Genomic DNA, 15402 nt, shown 5'->3' with positions numbered 1-15402 from the left:
ATTCAACTGGTTCTGAAACTCCAGCTGTTTTTAACAAACGCTTCCCCACCCTCACCCCATCACAGCAGCAGGAGAATCACAGGTCCAACCGTGGGGGGAGGGATGCACTGCAGAAAGCCAGGGAAAACGGAAGCAGCCGGTGAGCTGTTCAGGCCCCTACCCCCCATGTCCTGACTCCTGGGAGCATCAAGTTGGGCTGGGCACAAAGGCCTCTCCACTGCCCAGCCACCAGCAGGGAGCTCCATCCAACAGAGGCTGGGGCTCCAGCCAGAGAGCGTGAGAGGAAGCCAGGGCCGGCAGGGGGAAGAAAGGGATGAAAACAGAAGAGACTCTGGTCTGCCACCAAGCCTGGGTCCTCCGGCCTGCCTGTGCCAAGTCCAGCTGCCGGGAGCGGGCCTCGCCCATCAAGAGGCTGCCGCCACTCACACTGGCCTGGCCTTCCTGGCTTTCTTCTGAGACCTCACAGCCTCATCGTGGGCTTTCCGCTTCTCTGCCAGTTTGTTGGCCTGTGAGGAGGAAGGGGGGGATCAAGCTGTGATTATGGGGTACTTCTTCTCCTACTCAAGGCTGTCCCTTAAAAGCAGGGCTTCCAGGAAAGTTAACTAGGCAAATTACCAGGAGGAAAAACAACTATTCGAACAACCTCAGGCAATACAACAGGCTTTTACCTTTGCTTTTAGGGCTCTATTTATTGAATGGGCCCATAACAAGTTAGGAGGCTCCCAGGCTCCCAGAGCTGGAAGCAAATGCCCCGTTTACCTTCCTCCTTGGGAAAGCTGAGTGCCAGTCAAACCTTCACCGGGCTGCTGGGGAGGGTTCCTCCCCTGGGGCCCATCTGGCAATATCAACTACAAAACATACATAAGGCTTTCGACCTGGCAATTAGTGCCTGTGAATGTACCCTGCAGAGACTTCAGAGGGAGGCAGGCATGGGCTCAAGGGTGTTTTCTAAGAATGCCTCAAAATGAAAACAATCTAATCCTATCTAGAAAACAGGTCACTTTTATGAGGTCATAGCAAGAAATTCACCCTATGGTTAAATGAAAAACAGAGTTCTGGTGTGCAAAAAAATTCAAAAAAAATTTTTTTTTTTTACAATGAGCATCTGTGGCTTTGTGAACAAGAGGAAACAAAATAGAAACCTAACCCCAACCTCCCACAGTCCCTCCTGCTTTATGCACATCTGTTAAGTGGTCGTTTGTGAAAGCAGGCCCTGAGTCTGCTGGGACACCTCTGTCCCCAGACGCCAGTAAACTCAGAAACAGCTGGGCGTCAGGAGACCGAAGCCCTGAAGAAAGCCCAGGCACAAGCTGTTGACATCAAGATGCCCACTGAGGCCTGGGTGGGGGCCCCAGGGACTGGGCCAGGCCAGGCCAGAGGGGCAACCTCAGAAAAAGGCCCAGAGTCCACGCAGAGGAGAGCCAGCTGGCCCCCAAGTTCACCTGTGCAGCCACATCCGGTGGCCACACCTGGTGTCTCAGGCAGGTGGCAGGGACTCACCTCTCGGATTTTGCGTCTCTTGCCGAACATGATCTTGTTGTAAAGGTACTTCTCCCGCTTCTTCATCATCATGATGGCCAGGCGCTTGGCTTCATTTTCCTCCTCCTGGGCCAGCCTCTGCTTGTCCTCCAGCTTCACGGTGCCTTCCATCACTCTGGGCTTCTGGGGACACAGGGCCGACACTTGTGGATGAACGGTCCCTCACCCCCACCAGTCCCCTGGCTCTTGCTCTTCTGGGCCGGGGCTAGCACCAAAGATGGCCAGTGGGGCTGCTTCCCCGGCTGCGCCCCCCCGCCGGCTGCCCAGTACCTTCCCCTCCATCCTCTGCTCCTCCAGGGCTGTGAGCCGGGCCTCTTCTTCCTTTTCTGAACCAGCCTCTGCATCTTCTTCCTCCTCCTCTTCATTTTCTCCCCCTTCATCACCATCACCATCACCATCATCAGCTTCCTCCTCATCCTCCTCTTCAGATTCATCCATATTTCCTATAAAAGGCCAATGACTTCTGAAAACCCTGCGAGCCTCTCCTTGCAGGGCAAGAGCTGGGCCCAGGCACCACACTCTTCAGCCATGAAGACGCACCAAAGACAGTGCAGGGTTGTCCCAGTTGTGGCTCCCTCTAGCACCTCTCCCCACAGCCCCAGCTGCCTTCAGAGGAAACTCCAGGCCCCAATCCTGAGCTCTGCCACCTCCTGCGTAAATACCCATGACAACTTCCAGACCACTCCTGCTCGGTTACTCCGAACTTCAAGTAACAGCTGACTGTGGGACACACATGTTCCCTTCTCCTAAGCCTGACTCCAAAGGTTGGTTTAAAGGGCTCTGTGCCCCTGCTGTCCCGTTCTCAGGAGCTTGCCACCTTTGTAGCCAAGGAGGGACACAAGGTGGTGAGGCCAAAGAGGCCAAAACCAGCCCGGAGGAACCCATCTGCCCCACTGCCCGGCCCACTCACCTGGGTGCTCTCCCCGTTGCAGGGCCAGCAGCTTCAGCTTCTCGGGAGGGATGTAATCTCCTTCCTTCTCCGACACGAAGGGCGAGAGGTGTGGAGGCAGCTGCACTCCGGGGAAGTAGTCTGCCACGGGGAGGAGGAGCCGGGCGTTCACACAGTCAAACACCCACTGGGGCTGCACGTAGTACCTGGCGGCAGATGGGTCATGGAAGCAGCCTGAAGCCCCTCTGCATCTGGGGCTAGAGACAGACCTCCGCCCCCAGAAACCCAAACGGAGGAAGACGAGAGCCCTGGGGACCTACCTGCCGATAACAGATGTCTGTTGCCCAGGCCGGTCCACGATCTGGTGGGTGATGCAGGAGTCTGTGACATCATACGTGGCCCCAATGCACAGGGACCTGTCCCAGGACACATCCCCCCCAAAGCTCCTATAGGCACAGGGGGAGACCACAAGAGTATTCAGCATCAAGTGTCTGCCCGGGGACCCAGTGGCCCACAAGCTCACCCTCCTGGGACAGGCCTGTCCCCTCCCCTACCCCAGGATCTCCCCCGTCTCGGGGCCGACACCTCCAGGGCTGGCCCAGTGGAGGCCTGCCCCAAGCTGGTGAGAAGGTGGTGCCAGCTGCCCCGTGCCGAGTCCCTCTGGCACGCTCAGGCTGAACGTGCTCCTCACCCACTCTGGTCAATCTGCAGTGTAGCCCTGCAGGGTGGGTGCTGCCACCGTCGATGCTACTGCAGGGCATCCAGGGCGGGACCCAGCCCAGAGCGGGGCAGAGCCAGGGCCATCAGCCTCCCACCTGATGACGAAGGCCAGGGCCTCGCGGGGCACCTCACGGTTCAGGAAGAACTTTAGGCCCTCAAAAAGTTTCTTGTGCTTTTCCTGCGCCTCCAGCTCCTTCCTGCGGTCCTCCTCCTGCGCAGTCGTCTCCTGCCACGAAAGAGGCTGTGGCACCATCGGGCCTGCCCACACCCGCACTGGAGGGCAGAGGGTGGAGATGGTCCCCAGGTGACATCCGGACCCCTCAGTCCCAACGCTCCCCCACCACCCTGGCACACGCTCCTCACCCCATCAGCAGGGAACTCATCCACCTCGGCCTCCTCCTCCACAGGCACCACCATGCGCGTTAGACTGGCCCCCAGGGCCGCCAGTTTCTGCAGGAAAGAAACAGGGCTGCTGGTTGCGGTGGGAGGTCTTGTCTGGGGGCATGGTCAGGGTGGGGAAGGGGGAGCAGTGACAGTTCTGGGATATCAGTGGGCTTGGGTACCAAGGGCAAGCCCCGAGCCCACCACCCTTCTGGGGGAATGCAGGGCCTGTGCTCTGGAAGCTTCTCTCACCTCCATGGAGCTCTCGGAGTCCAATGCGTAGGTGTCCTCACTGGCCTTCGCCTCTGTATGGGCCTGACCCTCCAGCTGGGAGGCAGGGGGAAGGTCAGAGGGAGAGGATGCCAGAGCACCAGCCTCCATGTGGGGAGAGCAGGGCTATGGCCCTTGAACACTGAGAAGGACCTGGGCTGGGCTGGGGTCCTACCTTGGGCGGGTAGTGCAGGTTGAGCGACTGGTAGAGGCGGAAGTTGACAAAGCCCAGCAGAGTGGTATAGAACTCGGTGAAGGTGGCCATGACCCTGTAGTCCACATCTGTCGGGTGCTGGGGGGCACAGGGGACCCATTGGCAGTGCGGGTGCAGGTGAAGGGGAAAGACGGCACTGACGACCCCCCCCCAGGAGGGGATTCCAGCCTGCCCAAGGCTCCTCCATGGTGGCCCTGCCTTCAGACCGCTGCGCAAGAAGGGGCTGTGTGGCGTGTCCCACCACAAGCACTTTGGGGGAGGCTCTGGACAGGGTTCCCCAAGGTTGGGGGCATCCTGAGGCCATTGCCAGATCTCCAAGCCATAAAGAGGAAGAGGAACGGGACTGGCTGGAGCTCCCCTGTCCCTGCCCCAGCTCCCCACTCATCCTGCAAGTCCCAGCTCAAACCAGACTTCAGTCACAGAGGCGGCCTTCCAAGGCCAGTCTGGTCAGAGCTCACCCTTCTCCACAAGTCATCCCACAATCTTCCTTTAAATGTCTTCTCTGGGGCTTGCCTGCTAGCCTCCCCGTGCCTAGCCCCATCTCCAGCCTAGCTGGGAGAGGCAGCCCTGCAGCCGTCTGTCAGCCTGGGTGGATGGAACTCAGCACCTACACACCTTGGCAGGAGCCTTGGGATGGACACTCAATTCAGCGACCCAGTCTCAGGCCCAAGCCAGAGACAAACGCTCAACTTGAGGACCCAGAACAGGACAGAACAGCTGCCTGGCTCAGCCCCAGGAAGCTCTGGAGATATGGCAGGAGAAAAGCTGCCTGCTTGAGGCAAAAGCACACGGCTACCCTCGAAAGCTGCCAACCCAGCAAGTAGGGGACATGACAGGGCTCATCTCTGCCCTTGAGGAGTTGACAAAGCAAAACAGGGGAAGAATCTGAGAGCCAGACAAAGTCTCAACTCCTGAGCAACACTATCCCCCATAACCAGGGAGGCTAGCCCAGCCCTGCTGACCCCCCAGGACCTGGGTGGCAGAATATCTTAAACAATGTCAAAATTGGTAGTGATCACAACGTCCCTTTTATGCCAGGCGTGCCGATGACCTTGAACTGTTTTTCTCTTCTGCCATTAGGCAGTGTGAGTGTGAGAGTGCACGGACCACGAGGTACTCCACCTGTGCCCCTACTCACACCTCTGTCCTTCCAAGAGCATCTGCTAGGGAAGCATCTGAGAACGAACTCCATAACTCCCATTTTCTGCAGCATAGTGCCGAGCAGGGCCCCATCACCCCCCGTCCCAGCCCACCCTACTACTTGCCTAGGTCCTACTTCGAGGAGCCAAGCACTAGCTGCTCAGGGGAAGAAGGCACATGAGGGCCCCAGTAATGACCCAGGACCGGTCCCCCATCCTCCTGCTCAGAGGAAGTAGTGGCAGTGAGCTGGCCAGGGAGGAAGGAGGAATGGGCGGCCTGTTCCCTTCCCCCAGGGCCAGCTGTGTGGAGGCTAGCCTCCACAGGGCCCTATTCACCACTAGGAGGACATACAAAGACCAGTCTGAGCAGCATGGGGGTGGGACATCAGAGAAAAGGAAAAAGAGGGAGGGCTAGAGAGGAAGGGAGCATGGCAAGAAGACAGGAAGGAAGGAGGAGGAGAGGAGGGACGGAACGGGGAAGAGGGAAGGACCACAGGCTCTGGCACACGTGCCAGCCCCGGAGAGTGGGAAGAGGGGACTGCTGGGGGCCAAGTCGCCTCTCACCCACGGACTGCATCTTGCCCCCAAACATGTCCGCTAAGGTCAGAGTGGATTCTGGCCTTGGACCCCTGCCAGCCCAGAGTAAAGGGGAGGGGCCCAGATCCCCAGCTCACCCCGCAGCACCTGATAACCTGGTCAGCAAACAGACTGTCCAGCCAGGCTGGCGAATCTGCTGCTCAAGGCACAGGCAGGAGACCGGGCCACATGCAGACCCACAGGACGACAAGTCAGGCAGAAGGAGAGCCTGGCCGAGACCATATGGGGAACTAGAGGCTAATACTGCCCCAGGAGGAGGCAAAACCAGGGTTTCTCTCTGTGAATCCCTGCCAAAAATACCCAGTCTAAACCAAGATAAATAGGAAGTTGTGCCATGTGCTAATGGCTTCTCATGTACTCACCCTCCCCCACCTCACCAAGTCCCCCAGCCATGGGTGGGAGTCAGGGGAAGCTGAGGACTTAAGCACAGCAGCTTAGCCAAGGCCTGGCAGCCATGAGCGGCAGAGGGACAATGACCCCACGGATCTGAAGGTAGGGCTGGGCTCGGCTACTGTCCCAGCTTGGGCAGCTGCTGACTGTTCACTCAGCAATCCCGAAGGGCCAAGCACCAGGCACTTGGAAAGCTTTCTTTCCTTAAATCCTCAGAACAAGACTTAGAAAGTGGAAGCACATCGTTCATTAACTGAGACACAGAGGGATGCAGGAACATGTCCAAGGTCACCCAGCTGGGGAGGGCTGCGCAAAGGCTGGCTCCAGCTCTATGACACTATGCGATACACTCCTCACCCCACATCCTACCCTGGCCGCACTCGGGAACCCAGCACGTGCTGGACTATGCAGGACAACAAAACCCCCCTCTGCCCAAGTCCTTATGTCTGTCTAGGAGCCAGAGAAGAAGCAAGAGCCCAGCACAAGCCCCCGCCTTCCCCACGGGCATACTCACGTCATGGGAGAAGGCATAGGGTGTGATCCACACGATGGGCTGCCCCAGCACCTCGGCCTGGTAGTAAATGCCTTTGATGGACAGGAAGACCTGGGGGGACGGGACAGTAGGGTGAAAAGCACTGGGAGGCAGGGCAGGGAGCAGAGCGGTGCCCCCTCCCGCAGGCAGCCCTGGGCTTACCTTGCGCAGGGCGCGGGCAGCAATGACGTAGTGCAGGAACTCCACAGAGAGCCGGCGGCACAACTGAATGGTATGCACGTGGCACTTGCCAGTCCGCGGGAAGGTGGAGAAGAGGAAGCACATGGAGAGGGCATCATCTAGGTCCCGCAGAGCGTCTATGAATGTGGGGTACCTGCATGGCCAGGGGGGGCAGTGCTCACAGGCTTCGTCAGCCTGGGCTCCAAGGGGGGCCCTGGACTCCTTGTCCACTCTGTCACCCACCCCAGAGGCCCCATTCCCAAGTAGGCCTTGCCATTCCCACCTCCTGACCACAGAGTTGGGCATTGTCCAGGGGCCTGGCAGTGCCAGCTTCCCCACCGCCTTGGAGGAAGCACGGAATGAGGACATGCCCACTTAGCTCTGAGGATCAGAGAAATTCCAACTGGGTCCTGAAGACATCCACTGCCCACCAAGGACTCAGCCTGGACCCACTTCTATTTGTGGTCAAAGAGGGTAGACTGAGTCAGTGGCTCTCTAACTCTTTTCCAAGGTGGGAACTGCAGTTCAAAGCAACATATCCGGATGTCTAAACTGAAAGCAGAAAAACGCACTGCTGCCCTAGTGGGTCAAGGCAGAGGATGGGGGCCTGCCGGCGACAGGTCACCAGACTGAGTTATGTCTCAACCCTCATCACCCAGCCCTCTGTCTAGTTTGCAGAACCAATTGGACGCAAATGGTAAAAACGTTGGGATTTTTTCAGTCCTGGGCCAGGAAAAGCCAGAGCAAGAAAGCGCTTCCAGGAATCCTGTGACAAATTAGGAAGCTGCCAAGAATGAGCCATCCTTGGCAGGATTCACTACTGAGTGGCTGCCCTGCTGAGGGATGGGGGCCTGGGGCATGGAGAGGACACTGGAACATGTGTAATGACACCCGGATTCCAGTCCCAGTTGTGACCCAGCATGGATCTATGGGCCTCACCCAACCCTGGTGATTTCATTTGGAAAATGACATTGTTGGACAGACTGTTGGTTTAAAATTGGGCTCCTGTAGCTCCCTGGAAACGCCTGGGGACAAGTGGACAGACAGGGCCTCGGGCCTCCCTTCCCTAGCCAGGGTGGCTGTTGGTGCCTCTGGCACCCAAACTGCCTTCCAGGAAGCTTTCTTCTGCTGGCAGTGTTCTGTTGCTTCAAAAAGGGACTCCGAAAGCCACGAGATCAGAGATGGCCAGGGTCCTTCCAGCCCGAGATGCCATCACTCCCTGCAGTGCGCCAGGAGGGGCATCTGGTTTTCTGGTGCACAGGTGGAAACCTCAACCGGCCTGGTGCCTCCAAGTTTCCTCCCTCTACACCTGACGCACAAACCCACGCCGGGCCAGGACCTTTGTAGAAACAGCACCAACTATTTCTGAGCCACCTGGTTTTCTGTAAGCGATGGCTAAGGAGATGGGGGTGACAGAGATTTGGAACACCATAACCACACTGCCACCTGGTGTGGCATGAATCCAGACACTGGGCTTTTTCCTAGTGCAAGCTGTGCATTTGCTCCACCCGACAGCTGTGTGTCGCAGGCAGAACAGGAGCTATCATCTCTCTCTGAGAGGAGGACGTGCTCAGAGCAGGAACTGTTCTCAGGCTGCCCAGCCTGCAGGCTGCAGAGCTGTGGTGAGAACACATGTTGGGCTCCCAGGTCAGAGCTCTCTCCGTGCTAGCCCATGGCTGGCCTGACTCAGTGACGCCCAGTCCATCCAGCCCGGAGCAAGTGTTTTGTTTCCAGGCCATCGGACCCCAAGGGAAGATGGACGTTCATTAGCCCAGGGTTTCTGAATCTTACCACCACTGACAATGTGGGCCAGGCTGCTCTGTGTGGCAGGGACTGTCCCATGCACTGTATGGTGTTCAGCAGCTTCCCTGGTCTTTACCCATTAAACACCAGTAGGACCCCTTCCCCTGCCCCACATCCAAGTCATGAGAACCCCAAGTGTCTCTAGACATTGCCAAATTGTCTCCTGGGGGCCAAAACTGCTACTGGTGAAGAACCACTGACTTAGCCAATGGATGAGTGGGACTACTGAGAAGGCCGGGCAAGAACACTTAAGATCAGAGGCACCCAGGGGCGCCTAGGTGGCTTAGTCGGTAGGCATCCACCTTTGGCTCAGGTCATGATCCCAGGGTCCTAGGATCGAGCTCTGCATCAGGCTCTCTGCTCAGTGGGGAGCCTGCTTCTCCCTCTCCCTCTACTGCTTCCCCTGCTTGTGCTCTCTGACGAATAAATAAACAAAATCTTTAAAAAAAAAAAAAAAAGATCAGAGGCACCCGGCCACATCCACCACGTCTGCCCCAGGTGCCTGGGTGCAATCCCAGAACTCTAGCTCTCGATCACCACAGGGCCTTTGCATCTGCTGTTTCCTCTGCTTGGACCATATTTCCCTTGGCTGGCTCAAATGTCTGCCCCCAGACACCTCCCCTGACAAACCTGTAGGTTACATATGTCCCCCAGGTACCTTCATGCAGTTAGCATCCCACATGGCACTTGCTGTGACTTGCAATCATTCTAGCCATTTTTTTTTTTTGGTCTGCTTCCTCCAAAAGGATGCCAGCAACTTGAGCAGGGTCCTGGTCTTAGTCCCAGTGCTAGGACTGAGTCTCCAACTCACCGCTCCTTTACAATGTGGTCGAGTTTGTAGTTGGGCTTGTTGTCCTTCAGACGCTCCACAGTGTTCCACTCACTCTTCCCATAGGCCTTCCGGAGCTTCCGGACAAACACCTGGGAGAAAGGAAGAGATCACTGATGCTGGGGCCAAGGGCTCCTGGAGACCACTCTTCCACCAAAGAGGGATACATGGGGTGGGAGGACTCTCAAGGCCTCCTGAGACTGACCACAGCTGTCTGATTGTGCCATCTGATCCCCTCAGCCTGGGATGGATAAAGTGAACTCCAAAACACATCAAAACTGAACCACATGGATGAGCAGAGCCAGCCTGCTGCACCCCTGTGATGGATGACCAGAGATAACCACTCACATGTGCTGACTCCACACGTTTACATGAAAACATCATGTTTTCAGCCCTATTTTCCAACTGAGGCCAAGTTACTTGCCAGCAAGGCAGCTCAGGGCCAGGAAAGCTGGCCTTCACTCTGAGCACCAGTCTGTGTGGGCATGAAACAAGCTATCGGTGCATACATGGGGCTAGGTGACAGGAAAATGCAGCTGAGGCCAGGCATGGGCCCAGAAGGCCCTCCAAACCAACTGATGTCTTCCCTGTAAGTACTTTCGGTCCGGCCTGCCCTTGGTGCTCTTCAGAGGCTCTAAGGCTGCCTCTGCTGAAGAAGAACCAAGATAGCCATTTCCCACCATGGGCCCACTTCCAATGCAGTGAGTTTAGGTAGTTAAAAAAAACCCAGCAGCAAAATAGAGCCAGCCACCTACTTCCTGGACTTGGAGAAGAGGGCCAGGAACAGGTGCTGGCCAGTCTCCTGTGGCCACCAGGTGGCGCCTCACCCCTCCCAGCCCAGGTCTCAGTCTGGCCATGCTGCTCCGCGAAGGCTTCAGTAACAGCAGTCTACTTTCGCTTATCAGCATTTGGTCCAATGAAGTTTCTATTTTCCCTGTGGTATTTAAGCATTTAATGGTTTCCATTTATGGAATGGAAAGCTTAGTCTCCTGGGAGCAATTCCAGAAAGAATTTGAAAAGGAGCAGTTTCTTCGGGCAGAGCAGAATACACCAAAGAGCCCCCGAGATAGTACCATCTTTGCATCTTTGCTTCAAAGGCAATAAATTTACTTTCCAAAAGAATCAGGGGAAAGGTTCAACAGGTAAAGCATTAATCATTTGCCAGGTTCTGTGCAAATGACTTCCACACATGGTCTCAGTTAATCCTCGAGACATTCCTCTGAGGTACAATACCTCACCCTTCTTGCTCAGAGAGGTTAAACCATCTGCCCAAGGCCACAGCTGGTGGGTCACAGAGCAGCGATGGACGTCCAGACCCTAGAGGTCCGGTCTCACCTTGTATTCCCGAAACTTGTTGACGATGGGTTCGTGGAGGAGGAACTTGATGTCTTTAAGAAGGTAAAAAGTTCGGGCCGCTGTGGAGCCCTTGTTAACCTTCTTCTTATGTTTGGGTTCATGGGGGTAAATGCCCTTCAAGATGCACAGCCGCCTGGAAGATAAAGGCCATTCCTGCTGTCAGTAAACGTGCCAAGCACTGGCTACACCAGGCCTGCAAAATAGCAGTGAACAGAGAAAACAGGGGCCCTACCCTTGGAGAATTCATGTCCCTGTGCAGGATCTGACAATCACAAGCCCCCGAAAATCACCTAATGTAGATTGTCACACGAACCAGAAAGGAAACAATCTGGATGTTGGCAGGGGCCAGATGGCAGGTACCCCTTTTAGCAAAGAGAGTCAGAAAAGGCCTTCCTGAGAAACCGACATTTCAGCCATATAAAAGGTAAAGGGAAAAGCATCTTAGGAGGAGAAGCTATAAGGGTAGAAAATGCTGGGTGACCAAAAGTGGGCCACATAGAAGGGCCCACAGGCTATGGAAAACTATGGATTTGACTCTACAAGGAGCTGAGAACCCCTAGCTGCAGGATAAGGGGTCTCTTCTGCCAGAAGAGAGGGGATGGGTGACAAGGACCCAGCCAGAGAGCAGCAATGCACTGTTAACAGCAGGCCCATTCTGATGGCACAGAGTGGCATGACCCATTCTCCAGCTTCCCCACAGACCCACCCCTGACAAAGCAGAGCTCATTATAGCAAAGCCAGACAAGAAAGAGGAGGGCTATCAGAATTCTAGACAGTTTGTGGGAGCGCAGGTAAGACAGGGATGCGACTGAGTTTTCACCATCACTGAGTATGACTCATGGCCCAGGCACCCCACCCCCCACCCCCCGCAGTTCCCCTATTCCACTCCTGTCCAACCTCACCTGAAGTCAGCCAGGCTCAGCTGCAGCTTCTTCCGGGCTTTGTTTCGGGTGATGTAGTTGGTGGCAGAGCCTCGTTCATACTTGGGGAGAAAAAAACCAATTGACCATTAGCAGTGATTGCAGTGATGACATCAATTTCAGGGCATGCCTCATGCCAGAGGCAACGATCAGTGTGGACAAGTAGCCAAGAGGCTTCTGGGACACGAAATGCTATAGGGAGGGAGTCCACCTGCCTGAACAAGCTCTCCTGCACTGTCCTTGCAGTAACCAGTGTAATGCATACACACATCTGCAAGATCTGGGGACCACAAGGTTGCTACGGATCAGCAATGCCAAGCACTTGGTAGTGACTCTAAGTACTAGCCATCATGATTAGTGATTTCCACACATTATTTCATTTAATCCTCACAACACTGTGGCATGGGTGCCATTAAAATTCCCATTTTACTGAGAATAAACAGGCTCAGTGAAATAACCTATCTAGGTCACATAGGTTTTAAGGGCTGGGATTCAAACGTAGGTCTGAGTCCTGAGCCTCAGTCCCTAACCCCCTAAAATAGTTTTTTCAACTTTTTCATTATAACCAACCCCTACCATCAAAAGCCTTTTTAGACTGTTTCCCCCCTTAATTGTTCCCTCTCACAGCCCCATGAAATGTTAGTACTACAGACATACCAAAGATCTGTTACATAATGCAGTCTTTTTTGTTTATTTTTTTTAAAGATCTTGTTTATTTATTTTAGAGAGGAGAGAGCCAGAGAGAGCTCTCGCGGTACAGAGGAAGAGACTCTCCAGCCTCGCTGAGGGCAGAGCCCGGATGACCCCGAGATCACAACCTGAGACGAAGTCAAGAGTCAGAAGTTTAATCGACAGAGCCACCCAGGTGCTCCTGTAATGTGGTCTTTTAAAGGGCCACAAATCATTGAAATATCTAAGACCCCTTCAACTAATTCTTGTTCCCTTGTGGGTGACATCCAGTTAAGAATGCATGCTCTAAGCCAAAGCCTCTCCCCTCTACCATTCATCCATTCATTCATTCAACAGAAAATAAGAAGACCTCTACTGTGTTCCACCCAAGGAGCATACTGTCTGATGCAACCATGTGGATGTCTGTAGTGCCAAGACACTGCCTCATGTTTACATCTCTGCATTAATGATAAAGAGTAGCAGTGCACTGTACCAACAACGTGTTTTCCAAACAAGATCATTCTCTGCAGTAAAACAGCAGGGGACCTTGATGGCCAGGTCTAGCTCTAAAGAGATAAACCCCCTGAAGAGTATGTTTATGACCCCCCCACCTTCCGATCACCCCGTCACAAAATACACTCTTCATTTATTCTTTCCTCCAGAAATTGTCTACTGGGGCTACAAAGATGAGCTTCAGACTGTCTCAGAAAGTTAGGTCTTCACTAAAAGTGTTATCCATTGCCTTACATCACACATACGTCTGTCATCATGCTTATCCTTTTATTTTTTTTTTTAAGATTTTATTTATTTATTCGACAGAGATAGAGACAGCCAGCGAGAGAGGGAACACAAGCAGGGGGAAGTGGGAGAGGAAGAAGCAGGCTCATAGCGGAGGAGCCTGATGTGGGGCTCGATCCCATAACGCCAGGATCACGCCGTGACCCGAAGGCAGACGCTTAACCGCTGTGCCACCCAGGTGCCCCAATGCCTATCCTTTTAAACATCAAGCAGATAAACAGTACTCAACTAGGGTCATTCTGTTCCTTGGGTGTGCGTGGGATGGAGGGAAGGGAATTAGGCATTTTGGATTGTTGAGCACCAGTGGCACCTAGCGTGTAAAAGTTAGGATGCTACTGAATACCTTATGACGCACAGGACAGCCCCCTCGACGATAAAGCGTTATCTGCCTCGGGGCGCCTGGGTGGCTCAGTCGGTTAAATGTCTGCCTTAGGCTTGGGTCGTGATCCCAGGGTCCTGGGATGGAGCCCTGAATCGGGCTCCTTGCTCAGCAGGGAACCTGCTTCTCTCTCTCTGCTGCCTGCCACGACCCCTGCTTGTGCTTTCTCTGAACAACAACAAAAAAAAACCCCAAAAAACAAAAACGAAACAAAAAATGTTATCTGGCTCAAAATGCTTGTGAAACCCAGTATTAAAAACTGTTGTGATTTATTTACATAGCGGCATCTGTGCTGCAAGGGAAGATTTTCCATCTTATATCTTTGCAATTCCAAACTAGCACTTACTGGTTGTTCAATAGTATGTGGGTTAAACATAAACACTCAACAGAAACTTTTAATCTGAAGGAAACAGGAGGCAGCTACCTTCCTCACCTTCATCCCTTCCCCAGTCTTTTCATACCACCAAGGTGACTGTCTATACAGCAACAAGAGATCCCTGAAAAACCCACCATGGTACTTCCCCTTTAGTTAAGGCCTACTGCACTTGGAATAAAATCCATGCTCCTCCCAGTGGCTCCAAAGACCTTGCACATCTGGTCCCTATCTAACCTCAACCTCACCAAATGCCATTCTTCCCTTGGTTTACTATACCTGAGCCACCTTGATGTCCTAATTTCTTGCACGCAGAAAGCCTTTGTTCCTAACGGTCTCGGCACTGAACTTCCCCTGCCGGCTTTGCTCGCTTACGCACTTCCATGACCCAGAACCCATCTGGGATCTTCTGATCTTTCAGATTTCAGCTAAAATGTTGAGTCAGAGAGACCTTCCAACACTAACTGAAGTAAGTATTCTTTTATATTCTCCATCCTTATCTTTCACATTATATTTAACAATCTGTGACCATTTTACTTGGTTGTTTCGTGTCTTTTCCCCGCTAGAAAGTGAGCTCAGGGAAGGCAGGGACCACACTTGACTGTTAATGTTTGCCTCCCCAGTGTCCAAGGCAGGTTCAACCGAGAAGGGATAACAAGTTTTGGAGATGATAAACTTGACCTTATGGTAAACTTTACATAATGTTTATTACTGTTTCAGTAAACAGTTGTCTTTCGGCCCGGTCTGCATTTGGGGTGAAGCTTTCTTTGGCAACTCCCAACTTTCTTTTACAGCCCTACTCCAAAGTTCTTTCCTGGACTTCACCGGACGAGCACTGACATCCTCGCCCAACCTCGGACCCCTTTTCTTAGCTGTCTCTCATCCCGTTGATCCCAGCCGTTTCTGAACGCACGAGGGGCCACGGCCTAGAAAGGTGAGGTTCCCTGGCTCCCTCGCTCCCTCGCTCCCACCTCCCTCCCCGCCCCTCTCTCCCCAGCGCCACCCCGTCCGGGCTTCGGCCCCACTCACCTTCTTCTTCTCCAGGCCTCCCATAGCTCCACGCTGAAGGGTCTACGAGCGCCGCGCGGACGGACAGCGCCACTTCCTTCCGCACGTGCCCTGCCTAGGGCCCCGAGGCCCCCACGCCGCGGGTCTGAGCGGGCTGCCCGATGAGGTGCCTGAACAAATCTAGGAAAATATTCGGCTTTCCGCCTCGAAATTTACAACTGAACTTTCTGAAAAAAAACCCACTGAGATCAGTCTTTAGAGTTCTTTCTCATCTGTGGACCTATTACGAGAAGTTATAATGTTTAAAGAAACGCAGCTATTCAGGCGTTTCTATAACCATCCTGGTGACGATCGGCGGACTTTATGAGCCCCGTTGCATGTTGGGATGGAGGGTGGCGGAAGACTTAGCGATAGCG

General features: G+C 54.1%; 1 protein-coding gene across 2 annotated transcripts; it reads right to left on the bottom strand.

Annotated features, from left to right (window-relative positions):
• Positions 1-10: 10 nt before the first annotated feature.
• Positions 11-15159, bottom strand: PES1 (pescadillo ribosomal biogenesis factor 1). Of its 2 annotated transcripts, none has more exons than XM_002915562.4 (15): positions 15008-15159; positions 11742-11821; positions 10819-10972; positions 9466-9575; positions 6834-7005; positions 6654-6743; positions 3975-4091; positions 3782-3856; positions 3512-3598; positions 3244-3374; positions 2749-2874; positions 2450-2634; positions 1810-1982; positions 1501-1662; positions 11-506 (listed from the first exon to the last, which is right to left on the bottom strand). In XM_002915562.4, exons 1-15 carry the CDS (start codon positions 15029-15031, stop codon positions 423-425), a joined length of 1770 nt encoding a protein of 589 aa, XP_002915608.1. In that variant the 5' UTR covers positions 15032-15159; the 3' UTR covers positions 11-422. The 2 variants fall into 2 exon arrangements, with proteins under 2 accessions (XP_002915608.1, XP_034493802.1); XM_034637911.1 differs by having other exon boundaries at positions 1501-1659.
• Positions 15160-15402: the final 243 nt, after the last annotated feature.

The sequence above is a fragment of the Ailuropoda melanoleuca genome, chromosome 12 (genome assembly GCF_002007445.2).
Source record: "Ailuropoda melanoleuca isolate Jingjing chromosome 12, ASM200744v2, whole genome shotgun sequence".
NCBI lineage: Eukaryota > Metazoa > Chordata > Mammalia > Carnivora > Ursidae > Ailuropoda > Ailuropoda melanoleuca.
Note: the sequence above shows the minus strand (reverse complement) of the source record. Positions and strands in the feature narration are given on the sequence as shown.